This window comes from Neovison vison, chromosome 1 (assembly GCF_020171115.1).
Source record: "Neovison vison isolate M4711 chromosome 1, ASM_NN_V1, whole genome shotgun sequence".
Lineage (NCBI taxonomy): Eukaryota > Metazoa > Chordata > Mammalia > Carnivora > Mustelidae > Neogale > Neogale vison.
In genome coordinates, this window is record NC_058091.1 from 9740204 (window position 1) to 9764124 (window position 23921).

The 23921-nt window shown below is 49.3% G+C and overlaps 1 protein-coding gene across 2 annotated transcripts in view; it reads right to left on the reverse strand.

Annotated features, from left to right (window-relative positions):
* Nucleotides 1-23921, reverse strand: part of ZDHHC14 (zinc finger DHHC-type palmitoyltransferase 14) — a 266282-nt gene that overhangs the window by 2618 nt on the left and 239743 nt on the right. For both annotated transcript variants that reach the window (XM_044243227.1, XM_044243236.1), the window contains 3 exons: nucleotides 21439-21541; nucleotides 20264-20373; nucleotides 14394-14496 (listed from right to left, as the gene is read on the reverse strand). In XM_044243227.1, coding sequence (XP_044099162.1) covers nucleotides 14394-14496; nucleotides 20264-20373; nucleotides 21439-21541 — 316 coding nt within the window. The remainder of the gene's footprint in view (nucleotides 1-14393; nucleotides 14497-20263; nucleotides 20374-21438; nucleotides 21542-23921) is intronic.

The following is a 23921-nucleotide window of genomic DNA, read 5'->3' on the forward strand; positions in this document are numbered from 1 at the left end:
CTTCAAGAGTTTCAGGAACTGCTCTTCCACCAGGAGGAGGGAGAACGGGTGTGACTTTAGGTTCGAGCAGTAAGCGAGGCAGTGCACTGCTTCTTCAGAAGTTCTTAGAACAAACACATTTCCCCCCTGAGGCTGAAGTGAATGAGTGGCTTGTTCAAGACCTTACGGGTAAGAGTAAGGCAAGGACCCAGCGTTTGGGGCTGAGTTTGCTTGACCATGAAGCTCTTTCTACTACTGCACGTGACACATAGTAGGTACTCCATAAACCTTGTCTTACTATCCCCTCCTCTCTTTTTCAGAACTCCCGAGTTCTTGTAGAAACTGTCCCAGTGGTTTTGTGGTGGAGGTGGCTAACTGTCCTGCCCAGGGGACACCTAGAGCTGCCATCACTCCCCCACCTCCGTGCAGGGAACAGAAGGAACCATGCACCGCGCACACTTTTGGGAGGAGAGAGAGTTCATCGAAGTTCCAACTTACTAGGTCTTTCTTCCTTCCTTCCTCCCTCCCTCTCTTTCTTTCTCTCTTCCTTCCTTCCTTTCATTCTTTCTTTCTCTTCCTTTCCTTCTTTTAAAAAATCTTTTTATTTAAATTCAATTTAGTTAACACATAGCGTGTTATTAGTTTCAGAGGCAGAGCTCGGTGATCCGTCAGTTGCACAGAACACCCAGACCTCGTTACATCACGTGCCCTCCTCGGTGCCCATCACCCAGCTACCCACTCACCTCCCCTCCAGCAGCCCTCACTTTGTTTCCTGTAGTGAAGGGTCTCATGGTTTGCTTCCCTCTCTGTTTTCTTCTTATTTTATTTTTCCTTCCCTTCCTCTATGTTCGTCCATTTTGTTTCTCAAATTCCACAAAGGAGTGAAATCATACGGCATTTGTCTTTCTCTGACCGACTGACTTCATTTAGCCCAAAACCCTCTAGGTCCATCCACATCATCGCACATGGCAAGATTTCATTCTTTTGGATGGCTGCGTAGTATTCCGTAGTGGATCTACACCACATCTTCTCCGTCCATTCATCTGTCAGTGGACACTCGGCTTTTCTTTCATTCGCTCCAGTGTGTGTGTCCTTTGGCCAGATGGGTTTCTTTCTACATCCGCAAGGGGCAGGCCCGCCCCCAGCCCACTGAGGAGGGAGAGGTGCAGTCTCTGTGAATTCACAGGCTTTCAAAGGTGAAAGACCCAATTTCAGGCAAGAATAGAGTTCTTTACCGAAGGAAAGCAAGTCTCGGGGGGACCCTCACTCTCCATCGCCTTCCTCCCAGTCCAGGGAGCTCAGGAACACTGAGGGCCCTGGGCAAGGGCTGGGATCCCCTGTTCTCATTTTCCCCATCACCACCCCGTGGTTTCTGCCACCGCAGTGCTTTCCCGAGGGCTGGTCGGGCACCGGGTTCCGGCTGCTGGCGGGGGTTGGGGGGTTGCTTTCTGGCGGAGATGCTACACAGCGAGGCGGGGGCTGCGGGCGGGCTGGTGCAGGCAGGTGTTGCTCACGCTCTCCCGTATGGTCAGGCTGGTCCAACACACCGGATTGGTCTTGACAGGGCAGAAGCAGAGAAGAGCAACCTTCCTGATTAAACATTCATCTTCTGGAAACTGTCCTAGGGCTTTGGATATATTGTGCTTTGCAACGAATGTTTTGTGAAAAGCACAGTTTGGTCTCCTTGATGACCAAGACAGCTGGGCTCCCTCACCGCCTCCTCCACTTTCCGGGGCTCGGGGCTCGGTGCAGCCTGGGAGCAGGCCAGCGAGCGACCCCGGGGCTGAGCCGTGCCTGGAGGCCAGGATCCTGTTCTCAAATCTTCCCTCCTGGAGCTCCCCCCATGCCTCATACCTTCTGTCTACCCAGCACCCTGGGCTCTAAGGAAAGATAAAACTGCAAATCAGACTTGCTTGTCTCTGTTGCCTGCAGAAAGACTTCCTTTTTATTGAACAATAATTGGCAAATTCTGTTTTAGGGATTGGTGCAAGACTGACTCTTGCAGACTCACAGAGGATTATGTGAGAGGGCAGAGCTGGAGATTTTCAAGGTCAGGGGCACCAGGGTAAGGGGAGAGGTAGCCCCCCCTCCTGTCTCCAGCTCACTTCCTAGGTCCTTTTCCCTGGTCACTCCCCTCCAGCCATGCCCACTGCAGAGCCAGATTCCCCTGGGAGGAAGTGGTCAGTTAGTTCCTTAGACCTTGTGATCATTGGGGACTTCACGTGGAGCTGGATGTGGTCTGGAAGGCTTTGTATGACCAACATCACTGCTGCCTCTAACAGGACCACCCCTACCCGGAGGTGGGTTTATTCTGAAGCTATGAGGCTTGAGATCAAGTCCCAGTTCCTGGCAAATTGTTTTCTTTCTCTTAAAGAGAAAGCCCCCTCCAAACCCGGGTCCACTCCTGTACACATTACAGAGCTTTCCTGTGGCCAAACTGACAATTCATTAAAACGGTAACAAATCCGTGCTCAGCCTTCCGGTCAGGACTATGAAAAACAGTGTTCCAATTACCAGAGGTAAAGCCTAAGGGCTTGAACACATGAAAAACAATTGACCCTGAACTACTGCATTAAAAAAAAAAAGTCTAAATATAAGTGACTCAGAAATATTTTCAAAATGACTATTTTGAACCCTAGCTTGTATTAACTGACTTCAAGCCTCTCTCCTACATTGATTTCTTCAAACATTTAAAAAGATGACTATCTTTCTGAGTATAGTTATGGATATTTCTTTCATCATAGGGACTGCTTTCATATTAATAATTAACCTACTCTCTGCCATGCATTCCTTCCCGCCAGTTTAACTTGCGGCAGTGACGTCAGTGAGCACAGTTACCAGGATGATGAACCTAAGTGTCTAAAACCTGCTGACCCAAAACTTTGAAAAGAATTTGTCCCATTTGAACTGATTTTCCTTTAGACAATCAACCCCATAATGGGGGAACCCAGGGACCAGGATTTGTTCTACTGGAGTTTGCCCATATAAATCTCTTATTGGTTCCACATGACAATGGACTTTATTGGATTCCAACAAGGGACTATAATTCTCACATTAACTTGCATGTTTTGAACATCTCCTTCTTAGAAAAGATTCAATGATTGGGAAGCTCCTTTTTTGTTGTTGTTGTTTTGTTTTTAAAGTTAGCATTCCCTCATTCTGCACAATGCCAAAATTCCCAGGAGGATGGGTTGATAAACCTTCATGGTTGCGATCCTATTTGATAACTCGGCTGATATTTTCAAGGTCACTGTGGAGGGGATCCATGAAACGATGTACTTATACCTCCTCCTTTTCACCTCTGCTTCTGATTTTTATTTGCCCATTTCTTCTTTCTTCTTCCTCTTTTTCCTTCCCTGTCTTCCTTCCCACCTCTCTCTTCTTAAAGGCCAGCCTTTCTTTTCTTATTTATCTATTTATTTTTTATTATATTCAGCTAGCCACTGTATAGTACATAATTAGTTTTTGATGTAGTTTTCAGTGATTCGTTAGTTAAGTGTAACACCCAGCGCTCATCACAGCAGGTGCCTTCCTCAATACCCATTGCTCTGTTACCCGCTCCCTACACCCTCCTCCTCTGAACCCCCCAGATTGTTTCTCGGGATCCATAGTTTCTCATGGTTCATCTCCCTCTCTGATTTCTCCCCCCTTTGGATTTCCCTCCCTTCCTCTATGGTCCTCTGTGCTATTGCTTATGTTCCACAGATGAGTGAAACCATATGGTAACTGTCTTTCTCTGCTTGACTTACTTTGCTTAACATAATCCCCTCCAGTTCCATCCATGTTGATGCAAATTGTGGCTATTCGTCCTTTCTGATGGCTGAGTAATATTCCCTTGTGTATATGGGCCGCATCTTCTTTATCCATTCATCTGTTGAAGGGCATCTCAGCTCCTTCCACAGTTTGGCTATCAAGGACATTGCTGCTATGAACATTGGTGTGCACGTGCCCCTTCTTTTCACTACATCTGTATCTTTGGGGTAAATACCCAGTAGTGTCATTGCTGGGTCATAGTGTAGCTCTATTCTTAACAACCAAATTGGCAAAGAAGAAGTCAAACTCTCCCTCTTCGCAGATGACATGATACTATATGTGCAAAAACCAAAAGACTCCACTCCCAAATTACTAGAACTCATACAACAATTCAGCAATGTGGCAGGAGACAAAATCAATGCACAAAAATCAGCTGTTTTTCTATACATTAACAATGTAACTATAGAAAGAGAAATTAAGGAATCAGTTCCGTTCACAACAGCAACAAAACCCACAAGATACAAAGGAAATAAACCTAACTAAAGAGATAAAGGATCTATACTCTAGAAACTACAGAACACTCACAAAAGAAATTGAGGAAGAAACAAAAAGATGGAAAAATATTCCATGCTCATAGATTGGAAGAACAAACATCAAAATGTCTATCCTCCCCAGAGCAATTTATACTTACATTGCCATCACTATTAAAATACCATTGACATTTTTCAAAGAGCTGGAACAAAAATTCCCAAAATTTGTATGGAACTGGTAAAGATCCCAAATTGCCAAGTTAAGGATAAAAAAGAAAAACAAAGCTGGGGGCATTGTAATACATTGCAAGGCATTGCATGTCTTTGAGCTGTATTACAAAGCTGTGATCACCAAGACAGCATTGTACTGGCACAAAAAGACACACAATGGAACAGACCAATGGAACAGAATAAGGACTCCAGAAATGAACTCTCAGCTCCATGGTTAACTAATCCTTGACAAATCAGGAAAAAATATATCTAATAGAAAAAAGACAGTTTCTTCAATACAAGGTTCTGGGAAAACTGGACAGCTACATACAGAAGAATGAAAGTGGACTATTCTCTTACACCAGACACAAAAATAGACTCAAAAATGGATGAAAGACTTCAGTGAGAGACAGGAATCCATCAAAATCCTAGAGAACACAGGCAGTAACCTCTTCGACATTGGCCACAGCAACTTCTTTCAACACATGTCTCCAAAGACAAGCGAAAATGAACTTTTGGGACTTCATCAAGATCAAAAGCTTCTGCGCAGCAAAGGAAATAGTCAACAAAACTAAGAGGCAACCCAGGAATGGGAGAAGATATTTGCAAATGACAGTACAGACAAAGGGCTGATATTCAAGATCTATAAAGAAATTCTCAAACTCAATACTCAAAACTAATAACTCCGTCAAAAAATGGGCAGAAGACATGAACAGACACTTCTCGAGAAAAGCTCAGCCTTACTCAAGCCACCCCCCACCTTCTCGGCTTTTCATGAGCGGACTCCTCTCTTCAGCCAGTAGGGGGCGACATCACTGCTTACTTTCTTCTCTGACAACTTGGTCCAAGACTTAAGGCTCCTGCACTAACACCAAGACGCCCTTAGGTGTCTTTTAGAGATCTAACCACTCACATAATCTTAAGAAAAAACAATCAAGCGCCTGGATACTGGGCAGCACAATCCATCCAGTACAAACGGGAAATTGAGAGACTCGTGCTATCATTCCAAAACAACCCTTTAAAGTTTCCTATTTCTCAAATATTGGGTTGAATTCTATGAAACCGCCATTCTAAAAGTAAAAATCAGGGACACCTGGGTGTCTCAGTGAGTTAAGCCGATGCCTTGGGCTCAGGTCGTGATCCCAGGGTTCTAGGATCAAGCCCTGCATGGGACTCCTTGCTCAGCAAGGAGCCTGCTTCTCTCTCTGCCTCTGCCTGCCACTCTGCCTGCTTGTACTGTCCTTGCTCTCTCTCTCTCTGATAAATAAATAAATAAAATCTTAAAAAAAAAAAAAAAAGTAAAAAATCATTCAAATGGGGAAGACCACTGGAATAGAAAACCGATCTCTTGGAATAGTGTCTATGAAAAGACCCTTGTGTTGGCATCAGGAGAAACAGTGGGGGCAGGAGCGCGGGACCGCTGTGTTTGCTGTGTGAGGGAGGGCTGATTTACCGCCCGGACAAAGCACTGTCATTTAACGTACAAACGAACTGATGGTTTCAGATGTTCAGATGTCACACACATTGTCACTTAATGTTACGAGGGGAAAACAGTGCAGAGATAATTTACTTTCTGTTTCTGCAGATTTTCAAACGAAATTGCTCATGTTGGGATACATCTTATTTTACTCTCGCTGACTTCTTGTTTGAAATAAACCTAGCACACAAGTTCAATGCTGTTAAAAGCAAAGCTGGGAGTTTTCTAGACGGTCTTGTATACAAATGAAGGGTGAGTGAAATTATTTATGGCTTCTGCTCCAATTCTTGTCAAAAGTATTAGCATTGGGAATTGTTTATGTCTGCTTGGCCATGAAGCCCTCTTCTGGGGGTCTATGAGTGCTCAATTATGGTTCCAGAAATACTCTATACTTCTAAAACACACTTAAAATGTAGGTTAGGAGGAGAGCTTCCTTCTTGTCCTGTGATTTAACATTACTTTTTAATCTATTTTTTTCATATGATGCATGGAGAATTCTGCAATACTAGTTGAATAAATCACGTTAAGTGCTGGGTTTAGTTTAATTAATAAAATTAACGATGAATGAAGTTGACATCATGTGTCTTGTAGACATTAAACATGCATTAATTCTGATTTTGTAGTTCACACGTTTTAGAGCTCATCATGTGTTTTTAAGTCTTAAAGATTGTCACCATCCCTGGAAAAGCACACAGGCACTTGGCTTACAGTGTCCATTCGGTAGGACTAGCCATGACCTCTGGTTTCTCGGCCCATGGACTGATTTGATCGTACCAAGGCTGTCCCTGCACCAAAGAGAACTCCATCCCTCTGGTTCCTAGTTTCATATTCATAGGGGAGCCTTTTGCAGATGTGACAAAACTGGAGAGAGGAAAGAATGAGGTGGAGAAATAAAGACAGGAACAAACCAGTGTTTGTGCAGAACCCCCAGGAGCAAGGCCCCGAGACGGGGACGTTCACACACACTCAGCTGAATGTCTAACAAGCTCCTCCTGCGTTCCCGGCTGTGTTATCGTTTGGGGCTGGGAGGACAGGACACACAAGGCCTTAGTCAGTTCTAATCGCCTCCGTTCACCACTCTCCCCTTCTTCCCTTCACAGTTTAGGAATTGGAGGCTCTTGGGATTAAAGGACTTGATGTCCCTGATGTCCCAGCCCCAGGGTGAGGACTGGCAAATACAAGCCCAGGGGCTGTGATGCCACACGGAGCTCTCGCTCTACCTTTCCACACTGCGCTGAGTCCTGAAATCTGTCCGTTTGCATTTTCCCCTCATCATCTTTCAGCTTTATTCGCTCATCCTCGATAGTGTCTAATTCGATCAAGAGACTTGATTTGACTTGGTGAGGGCAGAGTTGACAGGGGTGGGTGGAGAGAAAGTCAGGAAAAGATATTAAATGTTGATTTTCGAGAAAAGACTCTTCCAGCAGGAGAGACAAAATCAGGTTAAGAGGTGACAAACAGGCAGCTCATGCTTTGTTAACAATGCCGATCGGCTGTTATTTCTAGGACAACTAATAAAATTGACCCACGTTTCTACTATTTCAAAGTGAATTTCTACAAACCACATCATTCCTTCGTAAGCATGGGGAGGGAGCCATCTGTAAGTTTCCCCACTACCGGCAGGGTACCCCCCACCACCCCCAGCTATCTATGGGCACCTTCAGCTTCCCCCTCCCCCTCTCCCTGTGTTTCCTTTGGTGACTTTTATGACCAGCTTGTCACCAAGCTGAAAGGCAGGGGGCAGGGGGCGCATCCCTGGCTCCTTGTCCCTGGCCCTCCACAGAGATTCCACCCCTGACAGCTGCTGCCTCTTTTCTAAACCCACCTCGGCTGTCCCGAGCAGCCCCACTGCCGCAAGGCCTACTGTGAAGGTCTTCTTCTGTTTTCCCCATCTCCGTATTAACATGCTTCCCTCGGCACCACATGGAAACTCCTGGGCTCTATTCACCCCAAGAAAACCTGATGGTATTGCTCTCTGCAACGGCTCCCTGCCTTGTGGAGAAATCCATGCTGCTTCTAAGGCACGTGAGGCTCTTCACACGCTCCCTCCAACACCTGCTTTGCAGCCCACAGCCTGGTAACTCAGTTCCCCGGCTCCCGTACCGGCACGCAGGGCCACCCCACTTGCACCTGTGACCTGTCCGTGCTCTGTGTGGCGTGTTTCTGCCACCCCTGGGTGGCTAATGCGTTTTAACGAACCTCTTACTATTTGGCTCCGATGTCATCTCCTCCAGAAAGCTTCGCCTGAAACCCAAGTACCTCTGTTTGGAGTCCCACAACTGCCCGGCCTCTCGTTTGCTAGCACATTCTGCTGAAATCCTCCGTACACCTGAGTATGAATATTCTCTGAACAGAGCATGTCTTAGTTGAGTCAATTCAGCTAAGGTTTTTCAAGAAAAACATTCTTTGTGTCAGAGCAAAATATGGCTCAAAAATCACTCCACCTGGGGATTCCGACTGAGCTGGGCTCAGGATATCAGTGTTGGGATCCTAACGTTCACCCAGGGCTGAGGCCCACTGGGTTGTAATGAGCTCGGCTGCCAGATGTAAGGGCCAGATCTGAAGAGGTTCAGCTGACACCGATTTGAGGGCTTCTAGAGTTGAATTCGCAGAAAGCAGCCCGGCTTTGTGACTCTGAGCAAGCCAGACATCATTCTAAAGCCTCACTTTCATGCTTTGCAAAATGGGAATGTAAGGACCTATTTAGCCAGAGCGACTCCATCTTGGTTAAAAGCCATTTTGTTGTTTGTGCAGTAAAACTTAAACTGACCCTGGCACCCCCCCCCCCCACCCCGAGAAGCTTACTTAGAAGCAAGTCTTGGAAACCAGTAAAATATGGTCGGCCAGTTCCTAATAACAGAGCCCAGAATACAAGGACGAGTCAGGCCAGGTAGAGACACCCAATCAGTAAAGCACACATACTGTCTCCCTAACCACCAAAGAATGTAAACTCCACCTTTTGGGCGCCAAACTTGAGCACCAATTCTGACCAGAGTAACAGGTTAGTTCAAACAACTACTTTAGGGTAAATTGTAATTCAATTGGCCACCTGCGTGTGACCTAACATGACTATGCAACTTTCTCTGTGTGTTACAATCTCATTGGCCACCTATGTGTGGCCAGGCTTTTGCTCTATAAAAGGTAGCCTGTAAGATGGGGAGGGGTCGCTCTCTTCGGAGGCGGCCCTGACCGGTCAGTCTGACTTCTAATGCTTAGCATAGAATAGAGCTTTGCATAATCTTTCACTTTGTCTCGTTCCCCTGGCCAATCAGTCTGACTTCTGATACTTATCATAAAATAAAACTTCAAATAACTTTCACTTTGTCTCAGTCTCGTTTCGTTTAATAACAGACCGAACAGGGAATACCTTGTAGGTTGCTGTGGGGGTTAAATGAGATGATCCCTGCAGTCATAGTATCCACACTGTCCACACTCTGCTGACTGCAGCGTGAATTAACTTTTGCCCCAGCGGAGACCCCCTGGCCACAGTATAATTCTGTATTAAATAAACTTGGTTCCACTTTTAGAACTGCCTGAAATGCACCTTGTTTGTTATTGTTAGATCATGTTGTGATTTAAATTCAACTTTAAAGGACTTGAAGCCAGTTTTCACATCTGTCTCATTGGGGATTGGGACACAAGAACATTTTTTATTGATCGTGTGCTCTAATTACATCTAATAAATGAAATAAATAAATAAAAAGGAAGACGGTGGGTTGCTTGTGGACAAATCGCTCCTAGCAATGATGCATGGCTCTTGCATGGCAGAAGGTAAGTGCCTGGATGTCCACTGGGCTCTCAGAACTGGAAAACCTGCTGGGATTGGGGTTCTTTCTGGCCAAGCACTGCTGGGTCTGATGTGTTGGCTCAGTTTGAGGTGGTCTTGCTTGGGGTGTCTGTTGGAGGCAGACGAAGCAAGTCAAAAGAAAGGCATGTCATAATCTGCCTCAAGGAATTATGGTCAGTCTTGAAATATTTAAGCTCTTTTTTCCATATTCTGACAATTTCTGGAAAATGCTTGTGTATTTCTCCTGGTCCTAACATTACCCAGAGCAGGACCTGCAGCCCACTCTGGAAGTCACTCTGGTAGGGTCCCCCAGCTCTCTCCTCTGGGGGACTTACAAGCATTTTCACAGCACGTGGCAAACACAAAACACCAATTACCCCCTTCAGGGCTCACTTTACCTATGTTCCTTCCCTCCCACCACATTCCCTCTCTTTTCACTTCTACAAATTACTCTTCTTATTTGTTTTTACTTTTTCAGTCCTTAGCTTTCCTTCCTTTCATCTAATTCCATAATAAAACGATAATGATATGACCGAAGAGACAAGGGCAACAGATTAGGTAACTTTGTAAAATAAATTCCTGGAAAGACAAGTGCTCTCGAAACTGACGCAAGATGAAGTAAAAAAATCTCAATAGACCTGTGAAAAGTAGTAAGTGAATTCATAATCAAAAAACTATCCACAAAGAAAAGCTCAGGACCAGAGAGCCTCACTGGTGAATTCTACCACATCTTTTAAATGGAATTAATCCCAGTTCTTCATAAATTCTTCCAAAAAACAGAAGAGGAAGAAACACTTCTCAACTCAGTCTATGAAGCTAATATTATCCTGATCCCAACGCCAGACAAAACAAGAAAAGGAAACTGCAGACGAAAATCTTTTATGAATATAGATGTAGAAATCCTCAACAGAACAGCCAGCAAACTAGAGCCAGCAACATATAAGAGGGATTATTCATCACGGCTAAGTAGGATTTATCCTAGAAATTTAAGAAGTATGAGACAAATAAGGGGAAGTTTGGGTATAAAGCCCAGACTACAGCAGGGTCTCGAGTCTGGGTCAAGGTGGGTAGGAGGAGTGGGAGGAACCAAGGGTCACAGTGTTTACCCTTTTCTGGGAGGAGCTGGCTCCCTTTCCTGTGTATGGGGACTGAGAAGTTGTTCTCTGCTCTTCTGACCTGTCAAGCTGCAAAGATCAGAGGTTCACAAAGAGTTTCTAGCTAGATGGGACTTTAGAGACAAATTAATTTCAGGTCGCATTTTGCAGGTGGGGAAAACTGAGGACCACAGAAGCAGAGTGACTTGCTAATAGTCAGGGGGATAACTGGTGAGAGCCAGGACTGGAGCTCTCATTCTCTGCTTCCATCGAGGCTCCTTCCCTCACCTGGGTCATGTCCATTGTTGTTCAAGTTACTCAGCGTGGATGCAATTCGCCCGGTTGATCTTATCATCATAGATATCAGGGTGATGATGACAGTAATAATAATAGAGCTAATACTTATATAACACTCACCTTGTGCCAGGCAAGGTTTTAAGTGCTTAACGTGCATTAACTCACCTAATCCCCATAGAAACCTTACAAAGGATATCAATGTTCCCATATTATGGATGAAAACACTGAGGCAGAGAGGTTAAGCAACTTGTCAAGGTCATTCACCTAGCAAGCGGCAGAAGCCTGGCTCTTTGCACAATTAATCGCCATCTCCTCTTGGAGAGAAGAAGGAAGGCCTCTTTCAAGCCTGGTGCCTGACTGTGAAGTGCACCCCCTGTCGAAGACACATCCCTGCACATTTTTAAATCACTGCTGGAACAGCCCGGCCCAGGGACCTGTGTCCCCGACTGTACTATTTACCAAATCTGGAGTGGACTTTGCTGGATTTTTAGATTTTGTCTCTGATAGGGAGAAGGTGGACCATGGAACACAGCAATGTGGAATTTCTTTACTGTGGAGTCCACGGGAGTCAGGGGGAGCAGCTGGTCCAGAAAGCAAATGCAGAACGTCATATATCTGAACTTACAGTCTGCACATGTCATTAGGGTTGTGGCTGCTGGAGTGTTAACGATACCGGAAGGCTCCCCAGGCTGACCTGTGCCTTGATCATTCCTTTACATCCCATGGCACTTTCAGTGCCTTGTCCAGAAGAGCTTGTATGCTCTTCTGGAAAGATCTGTGCACGCCTGGACAAAGAAATGAATGAAGCTCTTCCCCTTTCTGTGTGCTGGTGGCGACGCGGGGCTGTGGGACATGGCGTCTTGCACCTCCACTTGGGTGAGCGAGACAGACAGGGCATGAAGTCCAAGTGCTGTCAGCCTTGGCAAGTCGCCTGGGGTCATGGGGCCTCACTCAGTGCCCCCGGTCATGACTCAGGACGCTACGATTACCAGGTTGGGCCTGAAGAAGCTCTGATGCAGGTCAGAGCTCTGCCCAAGCCCCCGATCTGACTGGCCCTTCAAGCACGTACCCTAACCATTCCTGCCAGGCCAGTGCCCTCGGGAGTATGTCCTTAACTGGGGTCACGGTGCGGGTCTAGATGGCCTGGACCCCAGAGGCACAAGGGCAATTCTGATGACTCTGATTAACCGTACGAAGCAAAATAACCACAATGTCCCCTTTGTCAAACCTGCCCTCTCTGTCTAGCATAGAGGCACACAGTAGGTGCTCAGTAAATGTTTGTGGAATTAACAAAGTATGCCCTCATCCCATCTTAACATAAAGTGGCTTAACAGTGTCAACACCCTAAGGGGGCCTTGTTTACTTCTTAAATCTAAAGAAAGTACAGAGCAGGGCGAGCTCAGTACCACGGGAGTCAGGGCATGAAACAAACCTAAGTTCATTGAGTCTGGTAAGCACCCCTGCCCTCAGAGGCAGCGTCTAGTGAGGGTTCCTCCTACATCCTTCATGTATGTGTGTGTGTCGTGTCCCCAGACTGCTGCCTCCTCGAGGACAGAGGGACTGCTCTCCAGAGACCGCACATCCCTACCCCCGAGTCGAGTCCTCAGCACACAGCGGGGACTCAGTTACCGAACGAACTAGAGAATACGGACACAGTGTGTGAAAGCTCGAGCACACATCCCAGGAGTTACCGGTGGGAACCATGGTCAGGATCGCAAACAGGAACTTTCTCCTTACAGGACTTTTGTTGTGCACCTGCCGATCTCTGAGAAAGACTTCCAGACATGGAAACTGTTGTCCGTAGTGCCTGTTCATGGAAAGGAGGCAGTATACGAAACAGACACGGGCATTAGCCATCAGACTGGTTTTGGATCCATGAATTTGTGGCTATGTGCCCTGGGGCAGATGAATCCCCTCTCTTAGCTTAAAAAAAAAAAAAAAGCGAGAGACAAGCAGGCCCCTTTGCATTGTTGGTTTGGATTCAGTAAGATTCTGCTCAAGTACTTTGCACACAGTTGGTGTCACATACATGTAATCTCCTTTCCCGGGGGCCTCTCTCCTTGCTCTCTCAGTCCTCATTTCCCTCCTCTAAAAATAATGCGGTGCCCCTTAAGGGCCTCTTGTGTGGGTGAGTGCGGACAGAACAAGATGTCCTGTGGCCACTCTCAGAGTGGAGTGGCAAGGACCGTGCCGCGCGTGCACTTGCCTTTAAAGGAGACACTTGATCAGCAAAGCAAAGCACCACAGCACGAACTAGATGCCCCCGCCGCCGACAAACAAGCCCCTGCAAGCTTCTCCTGGGGGTCCAAGCCCATTCTCATGGGTCTTGGGGAGGAAGCAGTTTCCCTGAGCGCTTATTGAGACAGCTTTGAGACTGTTGCTTCTAAAGCAGTTCTTTCTAAGCTGACACAAAGTGTCCAAGAGGCTCTCATTTTTCCAGTCTACCCCAGAAGACAGGTCTTTGATCTGCTTGTTACGGAAACTCTGTTTTGGGTAATTCCCATCTACAAAGAATAAACAGCTCCAAGTGGGATCACATTGTGTTCCCTCCTGAAACACTGAGTTTCTTTAGGGAAATCCACTCCAACAGAGGAAAGCCATGGTCTTCCAGACACCTAAGGGTTTTTAAGAGACTGACGGTCAGAGCCAGACCTGACTGTGCTTTTAGGTGCCTATGGAGGGACTCCCGCCCTGGCCCCAAGTCTCCACCTGCAGACTGGCAACAAAGCCTGTCCGTATGCCACACCTCGCAGGAAACCTGTGAGCCTTCTTTGGCGAGACTTACTCAGTTTGGGCTCTGAATGAAGAAAACCTTGTCTGATTATGAGCATTAAGCTGTGCATGGCTGATCTAAGGTTTGGGCTGAGAGACAGGTGAACTGGCCACCCAGTGCATGGAGTGAGGCGAAGGCACGGAAAGGGACCACTTGGCTGGCCCTGCTGCCAGCATTGGTATCTCATTCCCTAGACAACGCCCTGGTTCTATGTAAGGGGTTTCCCATCACAAGGTGCCATGTCCTGCTCCTGGAGCACTTTTTGCACGTGTACGTCCCCTTACACGACCCGACCTGGAACACACCAACCACTCAACGGCCCTCGTCCTTTGCTGGGCACAGCCTTCACTTCACGCTTCCTTCCCCCCAGTGAGACCTTCAGTGGGCGTCCGGGAAAGGTTTCTAGCAGTGCTTGGTTGGTTACTGGGTTAGTGACACAGAAGCAGAAGAGAAGCCTTTGCGGGAGCGCTGGGCCTGCCGCAGGCATCCCTACCATGTCGCTCTGTGACTGCGTGGCCCCATACGCGGCCATCCCGTTGGACGGTGCGGCTGGCTGCGGCGTGTCGGACTGGATGTAGCCTCTTCTGTCGATGAGGCTGCCAGAGAAAACCAAACCAAACATCGGAAGAGGGAACAAAAAGCCAAAGGCGTCATCAACCCTATTTTCATTCCCATTTGGGACTCCCTGTTTCTGCCTGGCCCCGGTGCGGGCCCCTGGGGGTACACCCCCACTTAACCTTCACGTCCAGTCAGGGACCAAATTCTGTCACCTCGGCCTTTAAAAAATGCCCGTAGCATCTGTTCCCTCCCTGTCGCCTGCTGCAGGCTCCCATGGTCTCCCGCCCTGTCCCCCTAAGCTTCGTCTAGCGCCCAGTCCTCATAAGGTCTCCCCGCCTGCTTGCCCTGCTCTGGGGTCACTCCACCACCCGCCAACACTCCTACTACTTGTCCCCACTTCCCACCCCGGCCTCAGTCTGTGCCTTCTTAGGACAGGCACCGTGTCCCCAGGTCCTTCCTCAAGCGTGTGACACCGCAGCCCCAGCCCCGCCCGCTCGCACCCGTGTCTGCGGTCCCTGCACTGCTCCGGCTCTGGGTTTTCTTCCCCAGTCACTCTCCCTTCCACTCCACTGTCCGAAGCCCCCAACCCTTGCTCTTGCCCCTTCTCTGGATTCTCCGGGCCCTGCACGGGACCCCTGTAGCGGCACACATCCCTTTCCGCCTGGTGTCGCCAGGGTTTTATCCGCAGCCCCCCCCCCCCAATCTGGCAGCCTGCCAGCTCCAGACCACGGCCTTCATCTTCCCCCAAAAGCACCTACCCCGGCCCCACGCCCACCCCCACCCTGGACCAGGCCCCTCCGCGGTCCCCCAGCGCGCCCTGTTGGTCACGTCCTGTCGGGGGGATCCCCCGCTGGCCGATTTGCATCTGTCGTGGACTGTAAGCATCACGAGGGCAAGAACCAGGCGTTAATCATGGAGCCCCACCACGGACGCCCAGTAGGAGCTGCGCAGAAGCTTGGTGGCTGAATGAGTAGAAGTGGGTCCCTGTCGCTCGCTGGCAAGTGCCCAGAGAACAGTAAAACCATCTGTTCTGTGGCCCCGGGAGCTGTGGCCCAGACGGAAGAAACGGGAAGCTTCATGCAGCCATCAAAAGAGCCGCCTTTTTTCCTTCCCAAGAGAAGGCTCAGTGCTCCTTGAGTCTAAGGGCAGGACTGCAAAGGGCAAGCGGGGAGGTTGGGCCAAGGAGTGGCCACTCCTTGTGTGGCCCCCGCCACGTGGGGCTTGGCTGCTGGCCCCGCAGCCTCCGCAAGATGCTGCAGATGCGTCCGGGTGTCTATGCGCCCCCTCCTCCTCCTGAGGGTGGCTGGCCGGTCCCGTGAGGCCGCCCCTCTCCTTGTCAGGTTGCCTCTCAGGAGACATGAGTTTTTCCAATGAGCACCTGCGGGTCTCCAGACTGCACAGTCACAAGGCCTGGAAAAATACTTGTGACAATGGGATTCTCTCTGCTTCCAGTTTCGGTTGGATTCCCAGAGGTTTAGAAAAACCAACAGGCGACAAGGACCTCCATTTCCAAAGGTGGGGGGCGGGTGCTGGAGCCCCATGCAGCTCAGACCGAGTGTGTGACCCCCTGCAAGGGCACAGAAGATCAAGTGGAAAGAGCACAGAAGGGTGGACAGTGGTCATCTGCAGCCCACGGTGGACAGGAGCCTTGCGGGTCCCCTGGGACGGGCCCGTGTGCAGTGGGGGTGAACTGCGACTTTCCGAAAGCTGTGCTGAAATCCTAACCCGGCTACAGGTGAAGGGGAGGAGAGTCTGCCTTTCAGTGAACTCTGGGGTCCCTACTCACGGAAATGACACCGTGCTCCAGGACACAGAAGTGCCCCGAGTCCTTTGTTTTATTTTTAGGTCACAGATAAATTAAGGGGCTTGCAGGGGATTTCATTCAGGAGCAGGAAAAAAAAAAAAAAAAGCACGAGGTCATCAAAAGAGTCTGAAAGGACAGAAGGAAGGACAAAATGAACAACTTCTCAGCCTTCATCCTCTGTGTTCAGCCTGTTTCATGGACCAACCACACACTCAACACTGTAACATTCTGCCTCAAGTGTCCTTTCAGTCCTCACAGGGGCCTGGGAGCCCCTGTCATCTGGACGCCCTCCCTTGCCTTCACTTCTTGCTTTGCCTTCTGTGGTGCCCTCACTCCTACAGGGGAGCTCTTTCAGGTCTTCCTCGAACAGGCCATGCTCTCCTCTGACCCCAGGGCTATGGCACGTGCTGCTCCCGTGTGTCCTCCCCCAGATTCCTTCCCCCAATTCCTACTCATCCTTACAACAGACGACAACTTTGGCCCTCTCCTCTGGGAAGCCCTCCTGGGTGTCCCATGGAACCTGCACCCCGCCCTCTGTCACAGCCACTCTTTGACTGTGTAGACTGTGTTTTGTTCAACCTGTCAGTGACAGGATGACCCTTAGCACCGGCCCACAGGGCCCGACTGATCACACCTTGGGACTTTCTGTCTTTCCAATTTTCCATTCCCTCTGCTAGACTTGTAGGAGAAACCCGTTTCCCAAACCTGGCCATTTCCACCCCGCAGCCATGCACAGTCCTGGGGACCCGTGCAGGGAACCAAACGTGGGTCTTTGTCCTCATGGTTCCTAGTTCTCAGATCGAAACATGAAGACATCTCACAAGTATGTCGTTACGCCATTTCGGAATACTTTAGGGAAAATTCAGGAACATGAAGTTAGGCACGCTTGTGGTTCGTAGTCCGCATTGCAGAGGCTTGGCTGGCATGCCCGTGGAAGGTACTGGCCCTCTTAGGGGCACTGGGGTGGGTGAGGTAGGGCAGAGAGAGAAGGGGCAGAGAAGGCGACAGGAGGGAGAAGCAAAGACCAGCGCCCTCCCCCTGTCATTTCTGTCCAGGGCCAGTTCCGGGAGCCGGTGGGCACAGTGGGAGAGGCCAGGGGCCCATTTTCCCTGCACAAACCCTGGAGCAGGTCATGTGGTTCCGAGGGGAGGACCGTACTCAAGAAGCGCCCCATCCAGAGGGACTTGGGTTCTCGAAAGAATACAGCCCCAGCTCAGCCACAGTAGGAAATTTTATCCAGTTGTGGAAGCAGTAGATTTGGTTGTGATGAGATTTGATAAATAAATGATACAAAGTGGGTTAGGCCACGGGAAGGCTTGAGACGAGGACCAAACCAGGCCCTGACGTGTGCCTCCTTTACAGGCTGAATAGCCGAACAAAAGGCTTAGGTAGATAAAGTCAAGTGGCACCGAGAAAGGGTCTGTGCTGTGTGTTGCGCGTTCGCCTACGTGACTTCCCACGTTTGCTAGTCAGATAGAGACGATTTGGCCGGGGTCAGAAATTCCTGGCTGGACCTTGCTGTCCTTGCACGGGCTATAGGCTACACCACTGTAAGACTGAGCTGTGCTTATATACAAACTATGTCTTGAGTGGCCTTGAAGTCAATACATCTGGCGCTAGAAGGTCTGCTATTGGGGCTTGGGAAATAGATAATAGATAATAGATTGAAGGATTTTCTGTGCATGTTGCAAACTCTTTAGTAATCAGCTAAAAATAGATACTTCCTTATGATTGTTTCTGTTAGCTATATAATGCCTCACAGCCTTGAATAAAATTGGCACTATGGGACATCCTCCTCGGGGCTCCTCCTGCCCCCATCTCTGTCTCTTAATTTCTTTTCACCATCCTCTTACCCTCACATTCCTGGTCGATTTGTCGCACCGGCTGACAACAAAGCAGCGCCAAAGGCAAATCGAAGAACGGGGAATAAGAAAACAGATTTGTTCCAAATGGGAGACTTTGAAATTCCTTTCCTGGGTTCAGATGAGTTTCAGATTTGGGGAAGGAGGCTTGTTCTGTTGTCCTTTCTCTATTACGCTCCTCCGAGGCCCCTCACCTGGGCCTCACGGCCTGGCCCCATGATCCACATATACAAGCCAGTAGGAAGCAAAGCCAATTGTAAAGAAACAAGCATATCCTGAGGGGTTTTCTGGCCCAAAGAGCCCGAACAGGGTTCCTGGGTGGGTCTGGAGGTCTCTTGGGGAAAGTCTCACACCTTCCCAGGAATGTCTGATGCTCCAGCCCAAGGCGACCTTCCATCCAGAGTCCTTGGCTGTCCCTGCCTGCAGCCCCTCCTCGGAAGAGGCCCCTGAGGGACAGGCCAGGGGGCTCTTGAGGGGCCTCAGTTTGGGGGGAGAGTGGCACAGTAGGCTCCCAACTTTCTAGGCCCAAGCTAGAAAACGATCAACTGTTAATTACCCAGTAGTGCCAGTTATATAACCCGTTAATATGAGGCCTCAGAATATATGCTTGGGTTTATTTCTGGGGGGAGGGCAACACTCTTACTGCCCTAATGATATTTCAGTGAGCCTGATGATAAAATCGAGTTTGCTTTCCACGAGCACACATTGACCATGACTGGCCACGGAGGTTCAAGCACAGAGAGGGGCTACCTTGGAGACCACCTGGGACTCTCGTGCAGTGCATTTATGCATTTAGAGGCCAAAAGGGAGGACGTAGCATGTTTTGGAAACTCATTCTAGAGACTCGGAATATGTGCTTAATAAATACATTGGGTGATTATCCAATGACTCTGTTGGAAATGCTCTACCTGACAGTCGACTCACAAATAATGAGGAGCCGACTGCATTTTGTACTTGGGTAGCTTCCCCAGGGGGTGGGAGGGCAGCACGTACATCCCTCACTCACACTCGTTCTGATGCCAGAGCCTGGGTTTGGGTCCTGACCAGGGGGCATTTACTAGCTCGGCAAATGTGGGCACATGTTGGAACCTCTCTGGGCCAATTTCCTCATCCACAAAATGGGATAGAATTGTCCCTACCTCTTAGGTACAGAGCAATGTTTTTTGTTTTGTTTTTTTTTATTTTTAATTTTATTTTTTTTAAGGTTTTTACTTATTTGACAGACAGATCACAAGTAGGCAGAGAGGCAGGCAGAGAGCGAGGAGGATGCAGGCTCCCTGCTGAGCAGAGAGCCCGATGTGAGGCTCGATCCCAGGACCCTGGGATCATGACCTGAGCCGAAGGCAGAGGCTTTAACCACTGAGCCACCCAGGCGCCCCAGAGCGAGGTTTTAAAAGCTGATACATATAGGGACGCCTGAGCGGCTCAGTTGGTTGGGCAGCAGATTCTTGATTTTGGCTCGGGTCGTGATCTCTGGATTGTGAGATCGAGCCCTGCATAGGGCTCCACACTCAGTGCCGAGTCTGCTTGAGACTCTCTCTCCCTTTACCCCTCCCCCCCCAACTCGGGTGCACGGGCTCTCTCTCTAAATGAATGAAATCTTTAAAAGCCGACACACATAAAGCACGTAGAGCGGATCGAACACTGCTCATGAACGTCAGCGGCTGCCATCACAGTGCTGGCGCGTTCCCACCGCCATGGAAACTCAGCTCTCAACACCCACTTCTACAGCTTTCCTAACTGCTTCCTCCATTGCGTCCTGGACCCCCTACTTGTCTAACCACCACTCTCTCTTCAGCACGGATGCTCAAGATGACGCCACAGTTAATGGGAGTCACATGCCTCAGTTTCCCCATCTTGATCCTTCGGAGATTTTCCTCATCCTTGACAAGCATTCAGTGAAAGAACCAGAAAAATGGCAGGGACAGCACCATAAGCAGAGCCAGATCTCGACTGCCCCAACGCCACGTCTCCGTGGCACAAAGCCGGCCCCTGGCCTGGCGATCACCCAGAGGGTGCGATCGAATCTAACAGCGGGTTTTGTGGCTGGGTCTCGACCTCACAAGGCCTGCGCTGCCACACCTAAGTTGTTGGCTTTTCCGAGGTCCGCAAAAGTGCCTGACGCTTTCCGAATCTCACCTCGGAGAGATGGGCCCGCACAGGGCAACACAGCAATTGGTGAAGATGTTCCCGTAGCTGTAGGGATTGTAATTTTCTTTGCCTCTTTTATTTGACCAAGATCCTTTAATCTGAAAGAAAAAGGGAGACAATAACACCAACGCCACAGCCGAGGGAAACTGGATTGGAGGAAGGCCATAAAGAATGCGAAGTCATCTTTACTCATTTCTTTGCCAGGAGAAGCCGAGACACTTTCTCCAGAAAAACAGGCAAATGTTTTTTTCTCTCTAATGTGAACCAAACCTGGGTCACATTAGAGAGAAAGTAACATTCTCTGGGGACAATAATCTCTTGTTTCTATTACATGGCTCCAGAAGGTCAGCTCACATAAGCCTGTGGAGGGTTTTTCAGACCCACAGTTGGCGAGCTCAGCGATAGTTAAGTGAATGGTGGCTGATGGTTAACACGGCTCCCCTGCCAACTTACAGCCTGACAGAATCTGGCCTCACAGTGTTGCCCAAATAATCTCACAGATGCGAATATCCACAGCTACCAAAAACAAGTAAGTGTTAATATTCTCTTAACTCATGTATCTCTCCAGGCTTTAAGGCGATCTGACCGAATCTGAGGTAGTTAATCGTGGTACTGACCGAAACTGCCAGAAGCTAAATATTCAGAGCAGAGAGGACCAGGCTGTGAGGAACCTCGCCAACATCAGGATTTCTCTTTGTATACCTCCTCTCTGGCCTCATTAAGGACACACAGGCAATCCCGGACAGAAAGTGAAACTCTGGGTCAGGGTGGTCTCCTCCAGAAACAGAACTCTCATGTGGTAAACCTGAGAGGTGGATTCATTCGTTCACCCCGAGATGTCAGCCGGCCACGGTGTCCCTTCAGGGGACGTGTGACAGGTTGCTCACAAAACTACTGAAAAGGAAGAGAATCTCCTCCCTCAGCGTCTGGAATTGGGTGTCCCTTAGCCAACCTCAGAATCTGACTGACGTGGTCTGAAAGTAGGACAATTCGGAGATCCCCAGCTGGGAATCGTAGATGCTTCCACGACATTCTTGGCTCCCAGAGGCTCACACCTGGACTGGGATATGCAGAAGACCTTGGCCCCCAAGCTCGTCTCCTTACCCCCTCTGCCTCTGGACACAGACGCCCACACCCAGCACTCCAGCCCGCCAGGAACTTACGTCTTCATTCGTCGTCTGGTTGGAGCTGATCAGGTACGTGTGGAAACCCGAGAGGCCGACAATAGACCAGACGGAGAAGAAGCACACCACGGCCTCCAGCACAGTGGCCTGGAGTCAAGGAGCAGAACAGGGAAGGCAGGGGGACTCTCAGGGTGCCCGAGGAGCCAGGATGACATGAGGTTTGGACGGGAAACACCCACAGACACTCCCTAAGGCCTTTGAGCTTGTCTTGCTTCGCGTCAGGGCCATCCCTAGACAGAGCGGCGCCCTTCAGGCTGGCAATGTGTCCCCTTCTCTTCTAACCTCACATCATTCACGCTCAGTGAACCATCGGCGGGCTCCCTGAGCTGTCACATCGACAGTTCTCTCTCTCCCCCAGTCTGGTGTCAAGGGTAGGAGTGAATTGTCACAAAACAACAGTTGACAGTTGGGCACAGGTCTGGACACCGGTGCCTGGGAGCCTGGGCAGGCCTTCTCATCATGCTTTCTCTCTCCCTGACGGTCCCTTCACCCAATGGTGGCTGCCCGCCCCCATCTATGAGTGAGCTTCTGAGCCAGGGGGCTGTTTCTCAGAGTGGCATCGGGGGAGGGGTATTTCTAAGTCAGGGGACTTCTTTCCAGCCCCTTAACCCATGCTGACACATGGGGCCATTTTCAGCTAGTCGATGGGTGACTAGGAAATGCGGATGCTCGCCAGACACTGAGGGAGGGGGAGTCCAGAATTCCACAAGATGTGCCATTGCCAGAGGAAAGTGTGGTGTCCCTCAACAGATGACATAAATCAACCTAGAGTGTGGCACTTTGAAAGGACTAGAGAATTCTTCCTTCCCACGAATGTTCATGAAATTCTACTTACAAGATATAGACATTTCACAGGGAAAAACAAAAATATCCATCCTAGCTCTGGGAGTTGAAATACACACCATGCATCCCCCATCGATAAGTCATATCAGGCTTGGAGAGAGCAAATTCCCATGCTTTCTTTATGCTCCCAAGGACAGAAGCCATAGAGCATGTTGTAATAGACCATCATTGATTTTTTTTTTTCAGGATTGGAAATAATTCATCTTTAGGCCAGAGAAATGAACACAGTATTCAGTGTGGTGTCAGAATCTGCCATGTCATTATTAACAAATACCATCGTCCGTGCACACGGGGTGGCATGCGAAACAGGAGAAGCCAACAGGCTCCTGCCTGACTGCCTTTCAGCACCAGGATGAAACAAGGGCTGTGCTCTGTGTGACGGAGAGATATGCTTTACTCTTCGAAGGTTTGAACTCCTAGAAACCGCAAGCACTCAGAAAAACACTACTCTGATGTTAGATGGGCACGTGAAGAGGAGAAGAACGTTCTTCTGCCAGCTAGCTAAGAGGGAAAGCCCCAGGTACCCAGTCTTCCAGATGCCAACATCTGGGGCTCCCAGCGGGCCTTGTCCGTTCCTCACAGAGGCAGGCAGGAGGCGGACAGAAGTGAGGAGTAGCTACGTCTTTTGAGAAGGGAAACTAATGCACCACTTTGGAAAAGCAGGTAGGTATGGACACATGGGGAGGACCGGTGGGGGTAAGAGAGAGATGCAGAAAAGCAGACCCCATCCCAGGGGGACCACCAGCCTGGGCACCCCCTTTCATTTCTCCCAGGGTTGTCCAGATGGGGCAAATGGTGATGAGGGGAGGCGTCGGGTGCACCTGGGGACACACGGATGGTAGCCCTTGTAGCAAAGATGGTCTCATTCTCAGCTGCCTTCTCAGGTGGGGGCTCACAGATGCCCCTCCTCCGACCATCCCCGGCCCCCTCCCGGGACAGACGGGGCAAGCAAACACCGTGGGGTGTAAAGGCAGAGGTGAAGCGGAGCCCAGGGAAAATGATGGAGGTGAGCAGTGGGAAGGCTGAGTCAAGGAAAAGCGGGTTGCATTAAGGCAGATGACCCTGGCAATGAATTTGCGCAACTGGAAGTAAAAGACAAGAGCTAGAAAGGTCAGAGAGGAGGGGACCCATGACACGGAAACGAGCAATGGTCAGGGTAGAGAAGAGAGTACAGAATGAAGGCAAAGGACTTATTTGCTGAATAATACATGAAGAGCCAAACTTCTGTCTCAGGAACACTTCGGTGTTGCCAAAAGTTTACAGTTGGGTAGAACGATGGTGGCGTTGTAACAGACACAAATGCTAATGCATGAACCATCTAAAAACAGGCATGTCCATGCAGGAGGATCACAGCATTTCAAGCGGCTTCTGCCCAGCTTCTGGCTGCTGCCCCATTTGCAGCGCCACCTAACCTGACCACTCCTCGGAGGCGGCCTTGTTACCAGCGGACATGTAACATTCAAGGCTTATAGCTCCAAAAATAAGCTTGTAGTTTTCTGTATTAGTATCTCATGAGCTTTAGAGATGTTTTATGGGGCGTCTGGGTGGCTCAGTGGATTAGGCCGCTGCCTTTGGCTCAGGTCATGATCTCGGTGTCCTGGGATCGAGCCCCGCGTCGG